At 57.0% G+C, this 24,980-nt stretch overlaps 2 protein-coding genes across 2 annotated transcripts; both read left to right on the forward strand.

Annotated features, from left to right (window-relative positions):
• Positions 1-1,951: 1,951 nt before the first annotated feature.
• Positions 1,952-12,209, forward strand: NOX5 (NADPH oxidase 5). Its single transcript, XM_059857819.1, has 16 exons — positions 1,952-2,547; positions 2,625-2,775; positions 3,770-3,980; positions 4,290-4,614; positions 5,114-5,267; positions 6,206-6,378; positions 6,801-6,983; positions 7,383-7,515; positions 7,759-7,901; positions 8,274-8,369; positions 8,584-8,625; positions 8,900-9,024; positions 9,742-9,826; positions 10,036-10,135; positions 10,241-10,407; positions 11,805-12,209. Exons 1-16 carry the CDS (start codon positions 2,428-2,430, stop codon positions 11,934-11,936), a joined length of 2,340 nt encoding a protein of 779 aa, XP_059713802.1. The 5' UTR covers positions 1,952-2,427; the 3' UTR covers positions 11,937-12,209.
• Positions 12,210-13,396: 1,187 nt separating this feature from the next.
• Positions 13,397-24,257, forward strand: GLCE (glucuronic acid epimerase). Its single transcript, XM_059858765.1, has 5 exons — positions 13,397-13,519; positions 14,030-14,126; positions 15,280-15,799; positions 18,798-19,046; positions 19,964-24,257. The coding sequence occupies exons 3-5, from the start codon at positions 15,292-15,294 to the stop codon at positions 20,986-20,988; spliced, it is 1,782 nt and encodes a 593-aa protein (XP_059714748.1). The 5' UTR covers positions 13,397-13,519; positions 14,030-14,126; positions 15,280-15,291; the 3' UTR covers positions 20,989-24,257.
• Positions 24,258-24,980: the final 723 nt, after the last annotated feature.

Below are 24,980 nucleotides of genomic sequence, written 5' to 3' on the forward strand. Positions count from 1 at the left end.
ATTTTTGACGGGAATTTTGAATTTGTGGGATTGGGTTTTTTTTTCAGGGATTTGAGGTTTTTTCCTTGGCCATTTTAACAGGAATTTTCAATTGATGGGATTTATTTTTACCAGGAATTTCTGGGATTTTTCCTTGTTTATTTTCCCATGAATTTTGAATTGATGGGATTGGATTTTAGCAGGAATTTTAAATGGAATTTGTGGGATTTTCCCCTTCTTTTTTCCCCCAGGAAATTGCAGTTTTCCCCTTTCTTTTCCCAAAATTCCCTCCCAAATTCCATGGGAATCTTCCCATTCCTGCCCCACATTCCTGGGGTGGATTCCCATGGAAAATCCCTGGGAATTGTTTGTTCATCCCTTGAACGTCCCTTTGTTTTCCCACACAAAGAATTCCTTCTTTTTCTTGGGAACAACTCCCAGCTCTGCACAGCTGGGAATGGAAAACTTCCCAGAATTCCCCAAATTCCCACCCTCAACATTCCCAGCTGGGGAACTTCGAGATGAAACAAATCCCTGGGATCCAGGAATTGCGTGGAAAACACCCTTGGGATTCCACAAGAATTTCCAGTTTGTGGTTTAACCCCTTAAGATCGGAATTTTTGCAGCATTCCAGGGAAAAAAGTGGGAAAATCTGATAAAAAAATGAGGAAAAGCTGATTTGAAGGTGAAAAATGAGGAAGAACACTCTGAGATGGCTCCAAAATTCCCTAAAATCAGTTGGAAAATGTTATTCCCATTTTAAAAATATTATCATTAAATTAATTTTCTTTTTCATGGAAAAATTTGTGGAATAATTGCAATGTTCCTGATTTTTTTCTAATGGAATATTCCAAGGTTTTCCTGCTTTATCGGCCTGGATTAATGGGAGAATTTGGTAAAATGCCCCAAAAATTCCGGATGAGTTAAAAGTCCAAGGAATTTTGGGATAATCCTTCAGAATTTAGGGAGAAGAGGTGGAAAACATGGAAAAATTGAATAAATTTGAAGTAAGAATCCAAGGAAAAGTTGGGAATTGGGGGAGGTTTCCTGTGAAAAACGGGGATTGAATTCCTCAGGATGAGCAAATCCTTTGGAATTCAAGGAAAACTTGGGAATGGAGTGTGGTTCCTGGAAAAGGGAGGAATGAAAGGGATTAAATTCCTCAGGGAATCCAGGGAAAATGTGGGAAAAACAGGGACTGAATTCCTCAGAATGAGCAAATCCCGTGGAATCCAAGGGAAAATCGGGAATGGAGCTCCCATTGCTGCCAGCCCCCATTCCCACCTGGAATTCCCATTCCTCGGAGCCCCAAATCCCACATGGAGCAGAAGAATTCCCGGATTTCTCCCTATGGAGGCACCTGGATGTGGCACAAAGAGCTGGAGGAGCAGCGGGAAAAGGAGGGAACGGCTCCATCCCAGGAAAAACCTTTGGGATCCCAGAAATACCGGGATAAAGGCACGGAGATCCCGGGAAAAGGCTGGGTTTGGGATAGGACAGGGCTGGATTTAATCCAGTTCATCCTGAGATCCTGGGGGTGTTTGGAATTTTCTGGGATCAGTTCTGTGCTCCAGCAGCTCCTGACGGTAATTCCAGGTGGGACCCGGGGGCTTGGATGCCTCTGGAATGTGGGAATCGGGAATGTTTGTACCTGGATCTGCTCCTGACATTCCCATGGCAACCTCGTCCCAGGCGGATTCGTTCCGGAGGGAATCAAAGGATGGAGGCTGGAGAAGACATTCCCGGTGTGTTCCTGACGGGCCGGAATTCGGGAGTGGATCCCGTGAATGGCGGCTCCAGATGGATTTGGCAGGAACACAATTCCCGAGGGATGGACGGGACAGGAAATGTCCAATGCAGGGATTGGCAAAGGGATAAACAACAGCTGGAAAAAGCGGGATTGGGACAGGCCCCGGAGCTGGGCGGGATTTGGGAAGGGAGGGATAATGGGAATGAGGTGGGAGAAGGGATTTGGGATTTATCCCAGCCGGGATTTGGGATTTATCCCTCTCCTAGGGAACACTGCGGGCTTTTCCGGGATTTCCCGTTGGAGGTGAACAGGAGAGGCTGGAGACGGGAAAAGGCTCCTGGAACTTGGATTTTCCTTTGGATCCTGGGGAAATCTGGGATGCTCGGAAGTGCTGATGGATTTCATGGAGTGTGGAGGGTTGGAGGAATTTTGGAGGGAATGGGAAAGGAGGGAATGGGAATGGGAGATGATCCCTGCTCAGGTTTCCTGGGAAAAAGGAATCCCCAGGGATGCTCCCATGGGCCCCGTGATTATCCCAGGAATTGGGCTTGGCAGCTCCATGGAAATTTGGGATTTCATGGAATGCAGCTGATCCCTGCGGGATCCAACTTTGGGATGTTCCATGCTGGAAGCTCTCTGGAGCGAGGCTGGGAGATCCCAAAAAGGGATTGTTGGGATTTAGGGATCGCTCCGGAACCATGGGAACGGCGGCGGATGCGGAGTGGCTGCGCTGGGTGAGCAAAAAATTTGGGAATGTCGCTGGGAAGGAGAAGGAGATCAGCCTGGAAGAGTTCAAATCCGCCCTGCAGGTCAAGGAGGTCAGGGATCCGTGGGAAGAGGGGGGGGATCAGTGGGAATTCCCTGCTCCAGGGGAACATTCCCGCTTTTCCCGCAGTCCTTCTTTGCCGAGAGGTTTTTTGCGCTCTTCGATTCCGACGGGAGCGGCTCCCTGAGCCGGGAGGAGCTGCTGGGATCCCTGCGCCGGCTGCTCCGCGGGAATTCCACGGAAAAGCTCCACTTCCTCTTCCAGGTGTACGACGTGGACGGTGAGAGGAGAAAAACGGGATTCGTTGGGGTTTTTTGGGATAGATTTGGGATTTGGTCTTCTCTGAGCATCCGGCTTTGGCCGGGATGAGGCTGCTGCCCTCATTCCATGTGGGAATGGGAAAATTCCTTTGGGAAGACCAGGATTCCATTGGTCACACTTGAGGATTTCCCAGGATTTCCCAGCAGCTGGGGAGAGCAGGATCTGCCCCACTCCAATCCCAACTCCCCATCCTGCTTTCCTGAAATTGTGGGATCGTTCGGGTTGGAAAAGCCCTCGGAGATCGAATCCAACCATTCCCACCCCCAGCCCTGTCCCCAAGTTCCCTTCCAATGCTGCCCTTTCCATGAAAGAATATTCCCAAATATCCAGCCTGAACCTCCCCTGGATGCCATTCCCATTATCCTGGTTCCTGGAAGTAGATCCTGATTTATCCAGGATTTTCCACTGGAGAATCTGTAGGACTGTGGAATATCGGGATGGAGGTGACTCCGTAGGACTGTGGAATATTGGGATCAATCTGATTCTCCAGGGAGCAGATCCTGACCCAAACAGGTTTTTCCTCCCTGCAAGGAAAATTCCTGGACTGGGACTGGAAAATTGGGATGGAGGTGACTCCGTAGGGCGGTGGGATATCGGGATGGAGGTGACTGTAGGACTGGAATATCGGGATGGAGGTGGCTCCATAGGGCTGTGGGATATCGGGATGGAGATGACTCTGTGGGGCTGTGGAATATCGGGATGGAGGTGACTGTAGGACTGGGATATCGGGATGGAGGTGACTCTGTAGGGCTGTGGGATATCGGGATGGAGATGACTCCGTAGGGCTGTGGAATATCGGGATGGAGGTGACTGTAGGACTGGAATATCGGGATGGAGGTGACTCTGTAGGGCGGTGGGATATTGGGATGGAGATGACTCTGTAGGGCTGTGGGATATCGGGATAGAGGTGGCTCCGTAGGGCTGTGGGATATCGGGATTCTCCTGGTTTCCAGGGAGCGGCTCCATCGATGCCGAGGAGCTGCGGGTGGTGCTCCGGGGGTGTCTCCGGGAGAGCTCCCTGGCCCTTCCCGAGGAGCGGCTCGGGGCCCTGAGCCAGGCCCTGCTCCAGGCCCTCGACCGGGACCACAGCGGCTCCATCACCTTCCCGGAGCTCCGGGAGCAGCTGGAAGCGTTTCCAGAACTCCTGGAGAACCTGAGCATCAGGTGGGGAGGGGAACTCTGGGAATTCTTCCATGGGCAGCCCACAGTGGGGCTGGGAGTGGCTGGAAAGGTTTGGGATTGGATCAGGGATGGGTTGGGATGTTTGCAGGGTTTGGATGACGGATGGTTTGGGATGGGGCAGCGTTTGGATTTTGGGATGGATGCAGGGATGCTGCCGCTCTGGTTGTAGGGCCGGGTACCACCCTGGGCTGGATACTTCTCCAGCTCCCCATTCCCCATCCAAACACCCCCAAATTCCCATCCAAAACCCCTCCCCAGTTCCCATCCAAACCCCAATTCCCATTTTCCCAGTGCTGCCAGCTGGCTGAAGCCCCCCAGTCCCAGTCCTGCTGAGCCCTGGCTGTTCTGCTTTTCCCGGGAATCCCGCGAGGATCAGCGGGCCGGGATGTGCTGCTTTGCCCGGGAATCCCGCGAGGATCAGCGGGCCGGGATGTGCTGCTTTTCCCGGGAATCCCGCGGGGATCAGCGGGCCCGGCTGTGCTGCCTGGGGGGCTGGGTCGCCACCACGGCGCTCCTGCTCGCCCTGGGGGCTCTGTGGCACCGGGAGCGCGGCCCCGCCCTGGCGCTGGCCCGGGGCTGCGGGCAGAGCCTCAACCTCAACTGCGCCCTGCTGGCCGTGAGTGCCCCGCGACACCGGGGGGACACCGGGGGGACACCGGGGGGACACGGAGGGGAGGGAGCCGGGAAGGCCGGGAGGGTCCCGGGTTAGCAAGGAGGGGTGCTGGCCCAAAGTTTCCTGTTGTTCCCTGCGTTTTCCAAGGCCCCCCCAACACTTCCCGTTCCCCCTGGAATTTCCCACTGTCCCCCAACATTTCCCGTTCCCCCTGGAATTTCCCACTGTCCCCCAACATTTCCCGTTCCCCCGGAATCTCCCCGTGCCTCCCAGCTCCATTTGCCCCCTGCTATCTCCGGGTGCCCGGGCCCCTCCCCTCGCCCACCGCCCGTCCCTGTCCCCTGTCCCCAGCGCTGTCCCCTGTCCCCTCCCTCGTCCCTGTCCCCGTCCCCTCTTTGCCCCCCGTCCCTGCCCTCACCCCTGTCCCCTCTTTGCCCCCTGTCCCCGTCCTCACCGCTGTCGCTGTCCCCTGCCCTGTCCCCGTCCCTGTCGCTGTCCCCAGGCGCTGATGCTGCGGCGCTCTCTGACCTGGCTGCGCTCCACGCCGCTGGCGGAGCTGTTCCCGCTGGAGCTGCACGTGCGGGGCCACGAGCGCGTGGGACACCTGGTGCTGGCCCTGGGGACCGCGCACGCGGGGGCACACCTGGCACAGGCCGGTCAGTGACAAGGGGACACGGGGACACACCTGGCACAGGCCGGTCAGTGACACGGGGCACGGGGATACACCTGGCACAGGCCGGTCAGTGACACGGGGCACGGGGACACGCCTGGCACAGGCGGGACAGTGACAGGGGGACACGGGGACACACCTGTCACAGGCTGGTGAGTGCCAGGGGACACACCTGGTACAGGCCGGTCAGTGACAGGGGGACACGGGGACACACCTGTCACAGGCTGGTGAGTGCCAGGGGACACACCTGGTACAGGCCGGTCAGTGACAGGGGGACACGGGGACACACCTGGCACAGGCTGGTGAGGGCCAGGGGACACACCTGGTACAGGCTGGTCAGTGCCACCGGGACACGGGGACAGGGAGCCCAGGGATGAGGGATCACGGCCCGGGATGATCCGTGGGAGGGAGGTCCGTGGAAGGGGTGTCCGTGTCCCAGGATCCCGTGGAAGGGGTGTCCGTGTCCCAGGATCCCGTGGAAGGGGTGTCCATGTCCTGGGATCCCATGGAAAGGATGTCCGTGTCCCAAGGAGGGGGGGGATGCCGTGGAGCAGGGGTGGCCGTGCCGGGGACACGGGCGGGGACAGGGACAGAGGCCGGACAGGGCACGGGCAGGGGACAGGGCACGGCCGGCAGCCGCGGGCTGTGATCCCCCTCTAGCGGCTCCCGCCGGACAGCCGAGGTCCCGAGCGGGATCCCAAATCCCGGCATTCCCAAATCCCGGCATTCCCAAATCCTGGCGCCCCACACCCTGGTACCCCCAGTGCCATCCCAGAGCGGGTGCCAGGGCTCTCCCCGCTCTGCTCCCCGTGCCAACAATCCCCGGGACAGGCCCGGGCCGGGCTCTGGGCAGGGCCGGGGCATTGCCGGCGGGGCAGCGGGGGTGGCACGGGTGGCTGTGCTGAGCTGTGCCCGTGTCCCCAGGCCTGGCACGGCGGGACTGGCTCGTGGCCCTGGGCGAGTACGTGCGGCGGGCGCGGCCGGGCGCTGGTGGCGTTGGTGGCACTGCCCCGCAGACCGGGCTGGCGCTGCTGGCGCTGCTCCTGGCCATGCTCGCCTGCTCCAGCCCCTGCGTGCGGCGCGGCGGCCACTTCGAGGTGATCCCATGGGAATTCCCGGCTGGAATGCCGGAGGTGCCGTGGTGGGAAGGGGAGCACCCCTGGGTGCCCATCCTGGTGGGAGCCTGGGGCACGCCACACTCACAGTTTGGGGTTCCTGGGATTTGCTTCCCCACAGGACCCAGGGAATGGTTTCCCAGCACCACAGGGATATTGGGATGGGATTCCCAGAGAAGGCGTGGGTGCTCCTGGATCCCTGGGAGTGTCCCTGGAGCAGCCTGGGATAGTGGGAGGTGCTGGGATTGGAACTGGATGGGTTTAAGGTCCTTTCCTGATCACAAATCCCAGAGATTCCAGGATTCCCTTGGGCTGCCTTTTCCCACTGGGATACCCAACAGCCCCACCAGGAAGCACCATTTGGGTCCAGCACTTCCCATTCCTGTTCCCATTCCCATTCCCAGGTGTTTTACTGGAGCCACCTCTCCTACATCCCCGTGTGGTTCCTGCTGCTCCTGCACGGTCCCCACTTCTGGAAGTGGTTCCTGATTCCCGGCTCCCTGTTTGTGCTGGAGAAGGTTCTGGGCTGGGTGTGGCGCCAGGCGGGCGATCTGCACATCCTGGAGGCCAAGCTGCTGCCCTCCAAGGTGGGAGTAAATCCCAAATCCTATCCATCCCTCCATCCATCTCAAATCCTACCATCCCGTCTCCCACCTCCTCCTGGCACTCTGGGAATGAAGGAACAAACAAACACGGAAAAGTGGGAGGCCAAACGAATTCCTTTATTTCCAAGTCTTTTTCCCTATTTTGTCAAATAAAAACTCACGGAACAACCGGAGCAGAACAAAAACTCCTGGAACTCGGAATTTTTTCCCCAAATCCCATAGTTTGAGCCCAGTGTGAACTGGGATTTTGTGCAACACAAACTGGGCAGGGAATGGGGAACAAACCCAACGGGGGGCAGAACCCAGAACTTCCTCTGCACAGAAACCAGCGGGAGACATCCTTTGGACATTCCCAGTTTTCCTGCTCCCGTTCTCCTGCAGGTGACCCACCTGGTGATCCAGAGGCCGAAATCCTTCCGCTTCCAGCCGGGGGATTACGTCTACCTGAACGTCCCGGCCATCGCCGCCTACGAGTGGCACCCCTTCTCCATCAGCAGCGCCCCGGAGCAGCCAGGTTCCTCCTGCTCCCTGCAAATCCCCCTGGAGGATTTTCCCTTAACGCCCCCGAAATCCGCTTCCCACCCCGGGGACCCATTTCCCACCCCCGGGATCTGTTTTCCATGCCCACAGTGATGTTTTAACAGCTTGGATGGGGCTTGGAGCAAGCTGGGCTATGGAAGGTGGTCCCATGGGATGAGTTGGGTTGGAAGTTCTTCCCAATCCAGAGAATTCCAGGATTTTGGGATTGATCCCACAGAAACCCTCTGGCTGCACATCCGGGCGCGGGGCCAATGGACCACCAAGCTCTACGAGTACTTCCAGCAGCTGGAATTGCACGGCCCGGAGCCAAATCCGCCCGGGAAGAGCCGCAGGGAGCGGAGGAGCCGGCACTGGGAACAGGTGGGACTGTGGGATTGGGATCAGAGCAAAGGGATGGGCACAGATGGATGTGGAGTGGATCCCATGGGATCATCCCAGCTGGGGAATCCCTCAGGATGAACATTCCCTGCTTGTCCAGCCTTGAAGGATTTGTGTCCTGTGGAATGGGAATTTGTGCTCCGTGGAATGGGATTTGGGAGGGATGGATGGGATGGTAGGATTTGGGACTGATGGGATTTTGTGCCCCATCAAATGGGATTTGGGATGGATGGATGGATGGGATGGTGGGATTTTGTGCTCCATGGAATGGGAATTGCTATGACACTCCCTGCTGGAGGCCCAGCAGATCCTGGGAGAGGTGATCCCAGTGCTGATTCCAGCCTTTGTTCCCAGGAAGGATCCGTGGCCTCTGGCAGGGATGGAGCCGTCGAGCTGACAGCATTCCAAGCCTCCGGAGCCGCTTTCCCGGGAAAGGACCCGGAGCAGGGGGTGAGCACTGCCCCTATCCCAAGGGACAGGGACTGGATCCCAAATGGGATAAAGCTCCTTAAAAAGCTCCTCTTTGGAAAGAAATTCCTTGGATATTATTGCGGCATTGACAGCTGGAATTGTGTGTGCAGCCCGGTGGGAAAACACCCCAAATCCAGGGAATTTTGGGAGTGCTTGGGAAGGGGGGGATGGTCACTGCTCCCCTCTCCTGCAGGGCACTGGGCCCGGGGAGAGCCAGCGGAGCTGCAGAGTCAAGGTGAGGATGTTCCCACCTTTCCTAGATCCTGGGAAATGGGCTGGGATCAGCATTCCCACCATCCCATCCCCATTCCCAGCTGTTCCATCCCTGCACATGGATGATCCCACTTGGGGCTGATCCAAACCCTGCCCTGCTGGAAAACTCCAGTCCTCCCATCCATTCCCTGCTCCCACAAAACCCCGGGAAGATCCCAAATTCCAGGATCCCTTTTGTGCCCTTCTCCTCCACCCGGGAGCTGCTCCAGCCCCTGGAACAGCTGGATCTGTCCCAGTGCTTCCTGGACGGTCCCTACGGAACGCCGAGCCGGCGGATCTTCACCTCGGAGCACGCCGTTCTCATCGGAGCCGGCATCGGGATCACCCCCTTCGCCTCCATCCTGCAGAGCATCATGTTCCGGTGGGTCCCCCTGGAGACTGGGAACATCCCAGGGATTTGGGATGCACGCCCGGGTGGAGCTGCCATCCAGTCCTCCCTCCTTGGGATTCGTTCCCATGGCCTCTCTCGGTGCCAGGATTTTCCTTGGGAATTTGGGCTGGGGGAAAGGCGCTGGAGGGAGCTTGGCCATGGGCAGGCACCGGGAGGGAAGGGGAAGGAAAGGTTAGGAAGGAGCAAGAAAAGGAAGGAAGGACCAGGAAGGGGAAGGAAAAGGAAGGAAGGGGAAGGAAAAGGAAGGAAGGGGAAGGAAAAGGAAGGAAAGAGCAGGAAAAGGAAGGAAGGGGAAGGAAAAGGAAGGAAGGGGAAGGAAAAGGAAGGAAAGAGCAGGAAAAGGAAGGAAGGGGAAGGAAAAGGAAGGAAAGAGCCGGAGAATGAAGGAAGGGGAAGGAAAAGGAAGGAAAGAGCAGGAAAAGGAAGGAAGGGGAAGGAAAAGGAAGGAAAAAGCCAGAGAAGGAAGGAAGGGGAAGGAAAAGGAAGGAAAGAGCAGGAAAAGGAAGGAAGGGGAAGGAAAAGGAAGGAAAGAGCAGGAAAAGGAAGGAAAGAGCAGGAAAAGGAAGGAAGGGGAAGGAAAAGGAAGGAAAGAGCAGGAAAAGGTAGAAAGGAGCAGGAATGGGCAGGAGGAGGCAGGAATGGGAAGGAATGGGAAGGAATGGGCAGGAAGTGCTGCTCCCCGTGCAGGTACCGGCGGCGGAAGCAGAGCTGCCCCAGCTGCCATTTCTCCTGGAGCGAGGAACGGCGGGATGAGGAGATGACGCTCCGGAAGGTGGGAATGGGAACGGGAGCAAGAGGGGATGTGGGATCCAGGCTTGGCCTGGGATGGGGCTGCAGGGTGCTGGGGTGGAGAACTCGGGAGCATCCCTCAAATCTGAGAGCTTTGGGAAGGGGGGGCTGGATCTGGTGCCAGGATGCGGTGCTGGGATCTGGTACCAGGATCCAGTGAGATCCCAAGCTGAGGTTTTCCCGCCCTGCCAGGTGGATTTCATCTGGATCACACGGGACCAGCAGCACCTGCAGTGGTTCCTGGGCCTCCTGGCCAAGCTGGAGGCGGAGCAGGCGGAGCTGGAGCCGGGAGGTGAGCGGGAGCATGGGGGTCATTCCTGGGAAAACCCCCAGCCCAGTCCAGGCCCTGGAGCGGGGCCGGATCCCGGCGGGCAGCTGGAATGCCTGGGATTGCCAGGGAAGTTCCTGGAGCTGCACCTGTACATGACCTCGGCGCTGGGCAAGGGGGACGTGAAGGCGCTGGGGCTGCAGCTGGCGCTGGACCTGCTGGCGGCCCGGGAGCAGCGGGATTCCATCTCCGGGCTCCGCAGCCGCACCCAGCCCGGCCGCCCCGACTGGGACAAGGTCTGGGAATGGGAATGCGGGCGGCGGGCGGGGAGAGGGTGCCGAGGGAGGGATCAGGGAATCGGGAAATGGGGTCAGGGAATGGGATTAGAAAACTGGGGAATGGGATCAGGGAACTGGGCAATGGGATCAGGGAATGGGATTAGAGAACTGGGCAATGGGATCATGGAATGGGATCATGGAATAGGATCAGAGAACTGGGCAATGGGATCAGGGAATCAGGGAATGGGATCATGGAATGGGATCAGAAAACTGGGGAATGGGATCATGGAATGGGATCAGAAAACTGGGGAATGGGATCATGGAATGGGATCAGAAAACTGGGGAATGGGATCATGGAATGGGATTAGAGAACTGGGCAATGGGATCAGGGAATCAGGGAATGGGATCATGGAATGGGATCATGGAATGGGATCATGGAATGGGATCAGAAAACTGGGGAATGGGATCAGGGAATGGGATTAGAGAACTAGGGAATGGGATCATGGAGTCGGGGAATGGGATCAGAAAACTGGGCAATGGGATCAGGGAATCAGGGAATGGGATCATGGAATGGGATCATGGAATCGGGGAATGGGATCAGAAAACTGGGCAATGGGATCAGGGAATCATGGAATGGGATCAGAGAACTGGGCAATGGGATCATGGAATAGGATCAGAAAACTGGGGAATGGGATCATGGAATCGGGGAATGGGATAATGAAATCATGGTATGGGATCATGGAATGGGATCAGAGAACTTGGGGAATGGGATCGTAAAATGGGATCAGAGAATGGGAGAATGGGGTCACGGAGTCATGGAAGTAGGATCATGGAATTGGGGAATGGGATTATGGAATGGGATCAGAGAACTGGGGAATGGGTTGGGAGGGAATGGGAAGATGATCTCATTCCAAGCCTCTGATCTGGGTAAGACTGTGGAGTCATGGAATGGGATCAGAGAATCAGGGAATGGGATCATGGAATAGGATCGGAGAACTGGGGAGTGGGATCATGGAATCAGGGAATGGGATCATGGAATCAAGGAATGGGATCATGGGATGGAGGGGATCAGAGAATCAGGGAATGGGTTGGGAGGGAATGGGAAGATGATCTCATTCCAAGCCTCTGAGCTGGGTCCGGGACTGTGGAATCATGGAGTGGGATCAGAGGATCGGGGAATGGGTTGGGTTGGAAGGGACCCCAAAGGTGACCTCATCCCACCCCACCTGTCTCGTCTGGCCGGGGATGGCGGGAGCCGGGATGGCGGGACGGGAATGGCGGGACGGGAATGGCGGGTGCCGGGATGGCGGGACGGGAATGGCGGGACGGGACGGCGGGAGCCGGGATGGCGGGACGGGACGGCGGGTGCCGGGAGGGGCGGGAGGGTGGCGGACCCCGCTGCGTTCCCGTTGCAGGTGCTGGGGCGGGTGGCGGCGGAGCGGCGCGGGGAGGTGTCGGTGTTCTTGTGCGGCTCCGCGGGGCTGGCCCGGGCCCTCCGCCCGCGCTGCCGCCGCCTCGGCTTCCGCTTCTGCCGGGAGCGCTTCTGAGCCCGGCCCGGGAATTCCTGCTGGGATCCCTGCGGCCGGCAGCGGGGGTGGGGCTTTGGGAATGCTTCCTTCGGACCGCAGGAGAAAATCGGGAAAAGATGGGAATGTTTCCTTTGGATGTCAGGAATAAATCGGGAAAAGATGGGAAACTCTCCTTTGGATCTGAGGAATAATTGAGGGAAAGATGGGAAACTTTTGGATCTGAGGAATAAATCAGGAAAAGACGGAAACTTTCCTTTGGATGTCAGGAATAAATCAGGAAAAGATGGGAAACTTTTGGGTCTGAGAAATACATCAGGAAAAGATGGGAAACTTTCCTTTGGATGTGAGGAATAATGGAGGGAAAGATGGGAAACTTTCCTTTGGATGTGAGGAATAATGGAGGGAATGACGGGAATGTTGTGGTTCATAAAAGCAATTCCAGCTCCTTGGCAAAACCAAGGAAAAACTGGGATGGGAATTGGTGTCTGAGAGGTGCTGCCCCCTCCAACCCGGAATCTGTGCTGGATTGGGTTTCCCGGTAAATCAAGGGACTCCAGGAATCAGGAGCTGGTGAGGATAACAATTCCACGTTTGGAATTCCCGATTTTCCAGCCTTTCCCAGGCCTGGGATCCACTCCAAAGCAGCTCTTGGTGGGCAAGGCACAGAATTCTCAGGTTAGCATTGGATCAGGATTGGACATCGTTCATCCGGGCTCTGTTGGGATGGTTTATCCCGAGCCGGGTGGTTTTTAGGGATGGAGGATCAGGAATTTGTTTGGAATCCCGGAATTGTTTCTGTTGGAAAAGCCCTCGGAGATCCCGGACTCCAACCACGCTGCTGTCCCCAAGTGCCACATCCAAAGGCTTCCATTCCCTCCGGGATGTGACTCCAGCCCTACCTGGCAGCTCCCACATGCTTGGAGCTTTTCCAGGTGGGAATTTTCCCAACATTCCCAAACCTCCCCCGGCGCAGCCTCTCCCCAACCCCCGCCGCTCTCCGTGAGGGCAGCAAAGCCGCCTTGCCCAGCCCGCCGCTCTCCCGGTCCCTTTCATCAGTTACTCATTAATTATTCATTAATTATTCATTAATCCCCGTTAATTATCGCGATCAAAGCCGGCGGCTCCCGCCTCACGCGGCCTCGCCACGTGATCACGCTGTGGGCGGGGCCTCACTCGGCCAATCAGCCGCGCGCTCCTGCCGGAAGCCCCGCCCCTTAAAGGCGCGCTTCTGATTGGCCGCCGCCGCTCTCGCGGGAAGCCGGGGCGGGACCGCTCCCGCCGCTCCCCCCCGGCCGCGCCGGTGCCAGCGGCGGCTGCAGCGGCGCCGGGGCCCCGCGCGGGTGCGAGCGGCGCCTGCAGCGCTCCCGGAGCCGCCGGGGCGGCGGCGCCTCCTCCCCGCCCCGCCCTGCCCTACCCGGCGCCGTTGTGGCGGCGGCACCGCCGCGCCGCGCTTTCCTATTGGCTGGCGCCCGGCGCTCGCGCCGCCCCCCGCCCGCTCCCATTGGCCGCGACGCGCGAGGGCGGGGCCCCGGCGCGGCCCCTCCGTGCTCCCCCCGCTGCCCCGCGCGGGGGTTCCGCCGCCCGCCAGGCCCTGGGCGCAGGTGAGGAGCGGGCCGGGATTCCCGGGAATTCCTGGGATAACGGGAATGATGGGAATGACGGGAATGGTGGCAATCGTGGCAGCGGGAGAAAGAGAGGGCAGCGCGATTACCCGGGCTGGGCGTGCTCGGGCCGCCTCGGGGTTGCTGCCAGAGCCTGGAATGGGGGAACGGGAGCGGTGGGAATTTGGGAATGCGAACTGGGAATGCGGGAATGCAGGCTGGGAATGTGCGGGAATACGGGATATGAGGTGGGGGAGTATGGAGTGCTGGAATCGCGGCTCTGGGATTCGGGAATATGGGATCTGGAATTCCTGGAATTCCCTGAGGATTTTCCTGGAATTCTGAAGCGTTTCCTGGTAATCAGATGAGTTTCCTGGGAATACCAGGATTTCCCTGGGAATATCAGGATTTTCCTGGAATTAGGAGGAGTTTCCTGGGAATACCAGGATTTCCCAGGAAAAGTTCCATCTGGGGCTGCTCCAGCTCCATTTTTCCCGGTTTTCCCTGCAGGAATCCCAAGAGGAATCAGTAAATCCCGGGGTTTTTGCCTCTGGAAGCTCGAGATGCGTTAGAATTCCAAGAATTCCCAGAATTCCCTCTCCCTAAGGTAAGAGCAGAGCTGCTTTTCCCCGTTCCCGTTTGTTCCCGGCTCTGCTGGGATCCCCGGAGTTCCGGTTCCCACATTTCCCTGATTCCCAGGAATGCTGGCACTGACCCGGGACAGGGGTGCCATTCCCATCCAGGAGATCCCAAATCCACGTCCTGATCCAGTTTTTCCATGGTTTTCCCAGGAATGTTCCACCATGAGTGCTGTTCCCAGCTGGAACATCCCAAATCTCCCTCCTGATCCCGTTTTTCCATGTTTTTCCATGTTTTCCCAGGAATGCAGCACCATGTGCTCACCATTCCCATCTGGAACATCCCAAATCCCTGTCCTGATCCTGTTTTTCCCTGTTTTTCCCTGTTTTCCCAGGACTGCAGGACCGTGTGCTGACCATTGTCCTCTGGAACATCCTGAATCTCTCTCCCAATCCTGTTTTTCCATGTTCTTCCATGTTTTCCCAGGAATGCAGCACCATGCGCTGCCTGGCCCTGTTTCCCTGACCATTCCCATCAGGACCACCCCAAATCCCTCTCCTGATCCTGTTTTTCCCTGTTTTCCCAGGAATGCAGCACCATGCGCTGCCTGGCCCTGTCACCGTGACCATTCCCATCAGGACCACCCCAAATCCCTGTCCTGATCCTGTTTTTCCCGTCTTTTTCCCTGTTTTCCCAGGACTGCAGGACCGTGTGCTGACCATTCCCCTCTGGAACATCCTGAATCTCTCTCCCAATCCTGTTTTTCCATGTTCTTCCATGTTTTCCCAGGACTGCAGCATCATGTGCTGCCTGGCCCTGTCACCCTGACCATTCCCATCCTGACCACCCCCAATCCCTCTCCTGATCCCGTTTTTCCCATTGTTTTTTCCAAGAATGCAGCACCATGCGCTGCCTGGCCCTGTCACCATGACCATTCCCATCCGGACAACCCCAAATCCCTGTCCTGATCCCGTTTTTCCCGTTGTTTTTCCCAGGAATGCAGCACCATGAGTGCTATTCCCATCAGGACCACCCCAAATCCCTCTCCTGATCCCGTTTTCTCCGTTGTTTTTCCCAGGAATGCAGCACCATGCGCTGCCTGGCCCTATCACCGTGACCATTCCCATCCGGACCACCCCCAATCCCTGTCCTGATCCCGTTTTTCCCGTTGTTTTTCCCAGGAATGCAGCACCATGCGCTGCCTGGCCCGCCTCAGCTCCAAGGCGCTCCTGGTGCTCTGCTCCCTCCTGGCTCTGCTCTCGCTGCTGCTCTGGACCCGCTGCTCCCAGCGCCCCCCGCCCCCCGCCGGCCCCCCGGAGCGCCCCGGCATTCCCGACAGCGAGGAGGCCTCGCCCCAGGACGCGCCCAGAGCCCCGGGAATGCCGGGAATGGCGGGCAGCGCCGGGAGGGCGGCGGGGCCGCGCTACGAGGAGATCGACTGCGTGATCAACGAGGAGCAGACGGTGAAGGGGCGGCGCGAGGGCGGCGAGGTGTTCCTGCCCTTCAGCTGGGTGGAGAAGTACTTCCAGGTGTACGGGCGCATCGCGCAGGCCGACGGCGCTGAGCGCTTCGAGTTCTCGCACAGCTACTCCAAGGTGTACGCGCAGCGCGCGCCCTACCGCCCCGACGGCGTCTTCATGTCCTTCGAGGGCTACAACGTGGAGCTGCGCGACAGGGTCAAGTGCATCAGCGGCCTGGAGGGTGAGGGGATGGGCGTTCCCATGGGGAATCTTTGGGGATGAGACCTAAAATCTCCTGGAAGCGCTCCGTAAAATGTCCTGGAAGCGCTCTGTGAAATGTGCTGGAGGTGCAACATGACCTGGATGGGAATATGGGAATGGCGGTAGGGTCAAGTGCATCAGTGGCGTGGAGGGTGAGGGGATGGGCATTCCCATGGGGAGTCTTTGGGGATGAGCCCTGAAACCTCCTGGAAGTGACCTGGATGTCCTGGTGGGAATGGTGGTAGGGTCAAGTGCATCAGCGGCCTGGAGGGTGAGGGGATGGGTGTTCCCACGGGGAATCTTTGGGGATGAGACCTAAAATCTCCTGGAAGCGCTCCGTAAAATGTGCTGGAGGCGCAAAGTGACCTGGATGGGAATGTGGGAATGGTGGTAGGGTCAAGTGCATCAGCGGCCTGGAGGGTGAGGGAATGGGTGTTCCCATGGGGAATTTCTGGGGTGGGGATGAGCCCTGAAATCTCCTGGAAGCGCTCCGTAAAATGTGCTGGAGGTGCAACATGACCTGGATGGGAATGTGGGAATGGGGGTAGGGTCAAGTGCATCAGTGGCGTGGAGGGTGAGGGGATGGGCATTCCCATCGGGAGTCTTTGGGGATGAGACCTAAAACCTCCTGGAAGTGACCTGGATGTCCTGGTGGGAATGGTGGTAGGGTCGAGTGCGTCAGCAGCCTGGAGGGTGAGGGGATGGGCGTTCCCACGGGGAATTTCTGGGGTGGGGATGAGCCCTGAAACCTCCTGGAAGCGCTCCGCAAAACCTCCTGGAAGCGCTCCGTAAAATGTGCTGGAAGCGCTCTGTGAAATGTGCTGGAGGTGCAAAGTGACCTGGATGGGAATGTGGGAATGATGGTAGGGTCAAATGCATCAGTGGCCTGGAGGGTGAGGGAATGGGCATTCCCATCGGGAGTCATTGGGGATGAGACCTAAACCTCCTGGAAGCGCTCTGTAAAATGTGCTGGAAGCGCTCTGTGAAATGTGCTGGAGGTGCAAAGTGACCTGGATGGGAATGTGGGAATGGTGGTAGGGTCAAGTGTGTCAGCGGTGTGGAGGGTGAGGGAATGGGCATTCCCATCGGGAGTCTTTGGGGATGAGCCCTGAAACCTCCTGGAAGTGACCTGGATGTCCTGGTAGGAATGGTGGTAGGGTCAAGTGTGTCAGCGGCCTGGAGGGTGAGGGGATGGGCGTTCCCACAGGGAATTTCTGGGGTGGGGATGAGCCCTAAAAACTCCTGGAAGCGCTCCGCAAAACCTCCTGGAAGCACTCCATAAAATGTGCTGGAAGCGCTCTGTGAAATGTGCTGGAGGTGCAAAGTGACCTGGATGGGAATGTGGGAATGGTGGTAGGGTCAAATGCATCAGTGGCCTGGAGGGTGAGGGAATGGGCATTCCCATCGGGAGTCATTGGGGATGAGACCTAAAACCTCCTGGAAGCGCTCCGTAAAATGTGCTGGAAGCGCTCTGTAAAATGTGCTGGAAGTGCAACATGACCTGGATGGGAATGTGGGAATGGCGGTAGGGTCAAGTGTGTCAGCGGTGTGGAGGGTGAGGGGATGGGTGTTCCCACGGGGAATCTTTGGGGTTGGGATGAGCCCTGAAACCTCCTGGAAGTGACCTGGATGTTCTGGTGGGAATGGCGGTAGGGAACCAAATGTGTCAGCGGCATGGAGGGCAAGAGACTGGGCGTTCCCATGGGGAATTTCTGGAGTTGGGATGAGCCCTAAAACCTCCTGGAAGTGCTCCGTAAAATGTGCTGGAAGTGCAAAGTGAAGTGTGCTGGAAGTACAAACTGACCTGGATGGGAATGTGGGAATGGCGGTAGGGTCAAGTGTGTCAGCGGCGTGGAGGGTGAGGGAATGGGCATTCCCGTCGGGAGTCTTTGGGGATGAGACCTAAAACCTCCTGGAAGTGACCTGGATGAGAATGTGGGAATGGTGGTAGGGTCAAGTGTGTCAGCGGCCTGGAGGGTGAGGGAATGGGCATGCCCATGGGGAATTTCTGGGGTTGGGATGAGCCCTGAAACCTCCTGGAAGTGACCTGGATGGGAATGTGGGAATGGCGATAGGCTCAAGTGCATCAGCGGCCTGGAGGGTGAGGGGATGGGCATTCCCGTGGGGAATTTCTGGGGTTGGGATGAGCCCTAAAATCTCTTGGAAGTGCTCCATAAAATGTGCTGGAAGCGCTCCGTAAAGGGTGCTGGAAGTGCAAAGTGACCTGGATGTTCTGGTGGGAATGGGGGTAGGGTCAAGTGCATCAGCGGCCTGGAGGGTGAGAGCCTGGGCATTCCTGGGAATCTTTGGGGTTGGGATGAGCCCAGAAATGTGCTGGAAGTGCAATGTGACCTGGATGTTCTGGTGGGAACGTGGGAATGGTGGTAGGTAGTGGCGGAACGGTGGTTGTGCATCGGTGGCATTGAAGGTGGGAGTCAGAGGATTCCCAGGAATTTTTGGGATTGGGATGAGCCTGAAAATCTCAAAGTGCTCCTTAAAATGTGCTGGAAGTGCAGAGTGACCTGGATTTGGTGCTGGGAATGTGGGAATGGGGTTTTGTGGTGGCACCTCTGGCCTTGGGATCATCAAGGATGGGTTGGGAGGGACAGGACACAAGGATGGATGGGATTTTGGGAAGAAATTCCTGGCTGGGCTGGAATTCCCGGAGAAGCTGTGGCTGCCCCTGGATCCTGGGAATGTCTCATGCCAGCACGGAGCACCCTTGGAAGGGATGGAATGGAGTGGGATTGAGGTTCCCTTGCGCCCAGCTGTTCCACAATTCCATAAAAGTTGGGAAGACCACGCCAGGGATTCCTCTGCCAGCTAAAACCATGGAATTCCAGGTTTTATTGGGAAGGGGCCCAACCCCCTCCTTCCCTCTAACCTGCAACCGCATTGATGGAGCTCTCGGAATTTCGGGGTGCAGAGGAGGACTTTTCCCCTCATTCCAACGCCTTTTCCGTGTTTTTTCCGGGCAGGAGTTCCTCTCTCCACGCAGTGGGGCCCTCAGGGCTACTTCTACCCCATCCAGATCGCCCAGTACGGGCTGAGCCACTACAGCAAGAACCTGACGGAGAAGCCGCCGCACGTGGAGGTGTACGAGACGGCGGGGGACGGGAACGGGAACGGGAATGGGAACGGGGAATGGACGGTGCCCAAGGGCTGCTCCCTCACCACCGTCTGGGACAAGTCCCGGCTCACCGGGGTCAAGCAGTTCTCCTGCCCAGGTGGGTGGTGGGAATTCCGGCGGGTGGTGGAGCAGGGAGGGGGAATTGTTGGGTGCTGGGGTTGTGTTTGGCCTTTGTTCCCAGTCCTTGATTCCAGTCTTCATTCCCAATCCTTTTCATTCCCAGTCCTTCTCTGCCAATCCTTCATGCCCCACTCTTTTGATTTCTGCTCCTTCATTCCCAATCCTTCATTTCCAGCCCTTCATTCCCCATCCTTTTCATTCCTTATGCTTCATCTCCTGTCCTCTTCGTTCTCCATCCTTTTCGTTCTCCATCCTTTTTGTTCTCCATCCTTTTCGTTCTCCATCCTTTTCGTTCTCCATCCTTTTCGTTCTCCATCCTTTTCGTTCTCCATCCTTTTCGTTCTCCATCCTTTTCGTTCTCCATCCTTTTCGTTCTCCATCCTTTTTGTTCTCCATCCTTTTTGTTCTCCATCCTTTTTGTTCTCCATCCTTTTTGTTCTCCATCCTTTTTGTTCTCCATCCTTTTTGTTCTCCATCCTTTTCGTTCTCCATCCTTTTCGTTCTCCATCCTTTTCGTTCTCCATCCTTTTCGTTCTCCATCCTTTTTCTTCCCAATCCTTTGTTCCCAGTCCTTGATTCCAAGTCCTTCCTTCCCAGTTCTTCATTCCCAATTCTTCATTCCCCATCCTTTTCATTCCCAGTCCTCCATTCCCCATCCTTTTCATTCTTATCCTTCATTCCCAGTCCTCCATTCCCCATCCTTTTCATTCCTTATCCTTCATTCCCAATCCAATCAGGTGAAACAGCCCAGAAACGTTGAATTATTGAAGGGCTGCTCTAAAAGCTTTGGAATCCCTCCCGGGAGCGGGGATGGCCTCTGGAATCCGCTCCAACCCTTTGGAAACCGGGAATCTTTCCGTGCTGAGCGCGCCTTTTCCGGGGTTGCTTTTGCAGAGAGCTCCGAGGGCGTCTCCCTGGAGCTCAACAACGGCCGGGATTTCATCATCTCCTTCGACCTGAAGCTGCTGAGCAACGGCAGCGTGTCCGTGGTGCTGGAGACCACGGAGAGGAACCAGCTCTTCACCGTGCACTACGTGTCCAGCACGCAGCTCATCGCCCTCAGGGACAGGGACATCTTCTACGGCATCGGAGCGCGCGGCAGCTGGAGCACGCTCACCCGGGACCTGCTGACGGATCTGCGCAAGGGCGTGGGGCTCTCCAGCACCAAGGCGGTGAAGCAAACCAAGATCATGCCCAAGAGGGTGCTGCGCTTGGTGGCCAAAGGCCGCGGCTTCCTGGACAACGTCACCATCTCGGCCACCGCCCACATGGCCGCCTTCTTCGCCGCCAGCCGCTGGCTGCTGCGCAACCAGGACGAGCGCGGCGGCTGGCCCATCATGGTCACCAGGAAGCTGGGAGAAGGCTTCAAATCCCTGGATCCGGGCTGGTACTCGGCCATGGCGCAGGGCCAGGCCATGTCCACGCTGGTCAGGGCCTACCAGCTGACCAAGGAGCCGGCGTTCCTGGGCGCGGCGCTCAGGGCCACGGCGCCCTTCAAGCTGCCGGCGGAGCAGCGCGGCGTCAAGGCGGTGTTCATGAACCGGCACGACTGGTACGAGGAGTACCCCACCACGCCCAGCTCCTTCGTGCTCAACGGCTTCATGTACTCCTTGATCGGCCTCTACGACCTGAAGGAGACGGCCGGCGAGAAGCTGGGCAGGGAGGCGCGGCTGCTCTACGAGCGCGGCATGGAGTCGCTCAAGGCCATGCTGCCGCTCTTCGACACCGGCTCGGGCTCCATCTACGACCTGCGGCACTTCATGCTGGGCACGGCGCCCAACCTGGCGCGCTGGGACTACCACACCACGCACATCAACCAGCTGCAGCTGCTGGGCTCCATCGACGACGCGCCCGTCTTCAAGGACTTCGTCAAGAGGTGGAAGAGTTACCTGCGGGGAGGGCGGGCCAAGCACAACTGAGCTCTTCCCCGTCCTTCCCAAAATTGGGGGCCTTAAAACTGCTCCGGCTCCGGGGAGGGTTTGGGATCGGGACGCTCTCCCGCGTTGAGGTTGAGGTTGGGTTGTGTTGGGATTGGTTTTTCCTTTCCCGAGGAAAACGTTTGCAGAAGCCATAGAAGTCTTGGAAGCGCGGTCGCTGCCTGGAGAGCTCATCCGGGGCCTCCCAAAGCAGGATTTTGTGTCCGTGCTGGAGCAGCTCCCGTGGGATGAGCGCCGTCCACGGGAATCACTCGGAGCCTGGGAGTGCGAAGCGTGGCTTTAAAGTGGGGGGGGGGCTTCCTAGGGATTCGCTTTTTTGGGATGGAAAATCCGCAGTCGGAATTTTTTGCCAGTTCACTGCCTGGAGATCCTGAAGCTGGAGGGTTTCTTCATGGAAAACACGTGCCCGGCATCATGGAAGCACAACTGGGAGCCTGGGGCACACAGCCCTGGGCCACCAGCACCCGTGTCCCCTCGGAGCTGGGATCCTTATCCCAGTCACTGGAATTCCCTCGGAGCTGGGATCCTTATCCCTGTCACCGGAATTCCCTCAGAGCTGGGATCCTTATCCCTGTCACTGGAATTCCCTCAGAGCTGGGATCCTTATCCCTGTCACTGGAATTCCCTCACAGCTGGGATCCTTATCCCAGTCACTGGAATTCCCTCAGAGCTGGGATCCTTATCCCTGTCACCGGAATTCCCTCAGAGCTGGGATCCTTATCCCTGTCACTGGAATTCCCTCGGAGCTGGGATCCTTATCCCTGTCACCGGAATTCCCTCAGAGCTGGGATCCTTATCCCTGTCACCGGAATTCCCTCAGAGCTGGGATCCTTATCCCAGTCACTGGAATTCCCTCAGAGCTGGGATCCTTATCCCTGTCACCGGAATTCCCTCAGAGCTGGGATCCTTATCCCAGTCACTGGAATTCCCTCAGAGCTGGGATCCTTATCCCTGTCACCGGAATTCCCTCAGAGCTGGGATCCTTATCCCTGTCACCGGAATTCCCTCAGAGCTGGGATCCTTATCCCTGTCACCGGAATTCCCTCAGAGCTGGGATCCTTATCCCTGTCACCGGAATTCCCTCAGAGCTGGGATCCTTATCCCTGTCACCGGAATTCCCTCAGAGCTGGGATCCTTATCCCTGTCACTGGAATTCCCTCAGAGCTGGGATCCTTATCCCTGTCACCGGAATTCCCTCACAGCTGGGATCCTTATCCCAGTCCCTGAAATTCCCTTGGAGCTGGGATCCTTATCCCTGTCACCGGTGTCCCCTCAGAGCTGGGATCCTTTTTCCTGGATCTCGGTGATTTCTATGGGATTTTGGAATTCCCATCTGGGGGAGGTTCCTCAGAGCATTGGGGTTGTTTTCGGGAATTGCCGAGCGGGACATGGAGCTCGTCCAGAGATCCTCAGGAAATTCAAGAATTCGGGAATTTTCATTTTTCTCCTGCTCCAGCCCGTGCAGCATTTTAACAATTCTGTCCCAGAGGTATTTCCAGCTCTCCCTGGGCTGGAATTCCCAGAGCAGCTGTGGCTGCCTCTGGATCCCTGGAATGTCCAAGGCCAGCTTGGAGCAGCCCGGGACAGTGGAAGGTCCCTCTGGAATGGGATGAGCTTTAAGGTCCTTCCCACCAAACCATTCCGTGATTCCATGATCCCACCAGCTGCCTGATCCCGAACTCCTGGATGGACTTTGGGAATTCCCACTGCTCCCGTTCCATGGTGGAGCTGATCCCAATCCCAAAATCCCAGGCACAAGGACAGCACCCATCTCCACCTTTTTATTGCTGTTATTTTTCGAGGCTTTTCCTTCATTTCTCGCCGATCTCGGAGCGACTTTTTCCCGGCTTTAATCCGCGCGCTCCGGTCGGATCCACCCGTCCGATGGATGGCGGAGCAGAAATTCCAATACCAAAGGTAGCAGAGGGGAGTTTTTTCCATGCCCATGGAAACCCAGCGGACACAAACCCACCCCGAACCCGGAATTCCTTCCCAAAAATCCGCTCCATCCCCCCCCCCCCCGCGCGCTTCTCCCATCGTTTTCCGGTTGGAAAACCCGGGGAGCCTCCTTGGGTGCTGCTCCAGGACGGCGCTGGTGCCTTACAGAGGCCGGAATTCCTCTCGGTTGGGTTTTTTGGGAATTGCTGCCAATGGTGGGGTTGGAGCGCGGCCGATTTTCCCGCTCCGGAAGCGCGGGATGGGCATTCCAAGGTTGTCCCTCTTGTCCCACCTCTTGTCCTTCCGTCGCCTTCTGGTGGCCTTAGGCAGGTGGAGCCTCCAGGAATCCCCAGAGGCTGTAAATCCATGGAGAATCCATGGGGATATTCCTGGTATTCCTTAAATTCCGTTGTGCATTGGAAGAGGATCCTTGACCATGCCGGCAGTGCCCAAAACTCCATGGAATTCATTCCAGTTTGGGATCTTTTTGTTCGTTTTCCATCTCCAAGTTCCCAAAAATCTTTGGGACCAAGATCAGCTTTGATCCCAGATTTTCCCCAAGATCCATTGGCTCTTCCCATGGGATTTTTTTTTCCTCCATGGATGCCGCTGGAAGTTTGGGATGGAGCATTCCAAGGGTTTCCCTCCTGTCCCTCCATCACCTTCTGGAGGCCTTAGCACAGGTGGAGCTTCCAGGAATCCCCGCCAGAGGCTGCAATTCCATGGAGAATCCATGGGGAATTCCTGATATTCCTGAAATTGTGCATTGGAAGCGGACCCTTGGCCATGGAGCCGATCCCCAAAACTTCTTGGAATTCATTCCCATTTAGGATTTCTTTGTTCATTTCCACCCTCAGACTCCCAGAGATCTTTGGGACCCAGCTCAGCTGCGATCCCAGATTTTCGCACGGAGATCCCGCTGGCTCTTCCCATGGGATCCCCTCTCCGTGGCTCCCCCACCCCAACAGCACAAGCACAACCCTCCCTGGGATCCGGGCATTCCCTGGGATCCGGGCATTCCCTGGAAGCCGCTCATTCCCGTTCTCCTCCTCCCCGGGCGTGGCTTGGCTGGGATTTTGTTGGATTTTCCGGGATTTTCCCGAGGATCCCGATGGAAAATATGCAATAATTTGTTTACAGGATGCTCCGGGCAGGGCGCTCCTTTAAGCACAATGTGCACAGGATAGTTTTGTATTCCGCCCCTCCGGAATTTTTGGCGGGAAGAGGTTCTCCTACGTTTCTATGGGACATTGGGAATGCTTGGAAAGCTTTCTAAGACTGGGAAATAAATTTTTTTATCTTAAGAAAAAAAATCCCCAAACCTTGGGATGTCTTCCTTATTTGGGGATTTTTCCAAGTATTTTATTTTCCAAATGTATTCCAGGTTTTTTTCCCTGTGGTGGATCTGAGGCGTCGTGGTTTTAAGGAGGTTTTCTTCTGGAAAAGTGGGAAAATTGTGGATTTTTCCCATTAATTAAGGGTTTGGTGATTTGAGGGAAGGAGCACAAGTGGTGGATTCCTGCTGGGAATTATTCCAGCTCGTTTGGAATTTTTTAGGAGTTGTTAAATGAGGATTTTCATGGAGCGGTCGCTAAAAACATCCCAACGTTGGGAATGGGGAGATGCAGCTCCAGGGAATCCCAGAGCCCTTCTGGGAATCCAGGGAGAGCTGGAGAGGGATTTGGGTCAGGGAGGGAGGAGCAGGACACAGGGAATGGCAGGAGAAGTGGAGATTTAGATGGAGCTTGGGAAGGAATTCCCAGCTGAGATGGAATTCCCAGAGCAGCTGTGGCTGCCCCTGGATCCTGGGAATGCCCAAGGCTGGGCTGGAGCACCTGGGATAGGGAAAGGTGTCCCTGCCCATCCCACCCAAAATATTCCTGGATTCTCCTGAGTGATTCCCATCCCTCGGCACGTTGGGATTGAAAAGAGCCTTGGAGCATCCCCGAAGGTGGGAAGGGAATTCCAGAGCCCCGGGAAGCCATGTCCAGGGAAAAGCCGTGTCTCAGTGTGGGCAGGACGGGGTTAATTCCCAG

The sequence above is a fragment of the Haemorhous mexicanus genome, chromosome 13 (assembly GCF_027477595.1).
Source record: "Haemorhous mexicanus isolate bHaeMex1 chromosome 13, bHaeMex1.pri, whole genome shotgun sequence".
Lineage (NCBI taxonomy): Eukaryota > Metazoa > Chordata > Aves > Passeriformes > Fringillidae > Haemorhous > Haemorhous mexicanus.

Excerpts from the sequence above, each read along its gene's own strand:
- NOX5 (XM_059857819.1), top strand. The coding sequence starts at position 2,428 with ATGGGAACGGCGGCGGATGCGGAGTGGCTGCGCTGGGTGAGCAAAAAA. Across the intron at positions 9,827-10,035 it reads AGGAGATGACGCTCCGGAAG|GTGGATTTCATCTGGATCAC; the intron begins GTGGGAATGGGA and ends CCGCCCTGCCAG. Across the intron at positions 10,136-10,240 it reads GGCGGAGCTGGAGCCGGGAG|GGAAGTTCCTGGAGCTGCAC; the intron begins GTGAGCGGGAGC and ends TGGGATTGCCAG.
- GLCE (XM_059858765.1), top strand. The coding sequence starts at position 15,292 with ATGCGCTGCCTGGCCCGCCTCAGCTCCAAGGCGCTCCTGGTGCTCTGC. Across the intron at positions 15,800-18,797 it reads GTGCATCAGCGGCCTGGAGG|GAGTTCCTCTCTCCACGCAG; the intron begins GTGAGGGGATGG and ends TTTTCCGGGCAG. Across the intron at positions 19,047-19,963 it reads CAAGCAGTTCTCCTGCCCAG|AGAGCTCCGAGGGCGTCTCC; the intron begins GTGGGTGGTGGG and ends TTGCTTTTGCAG.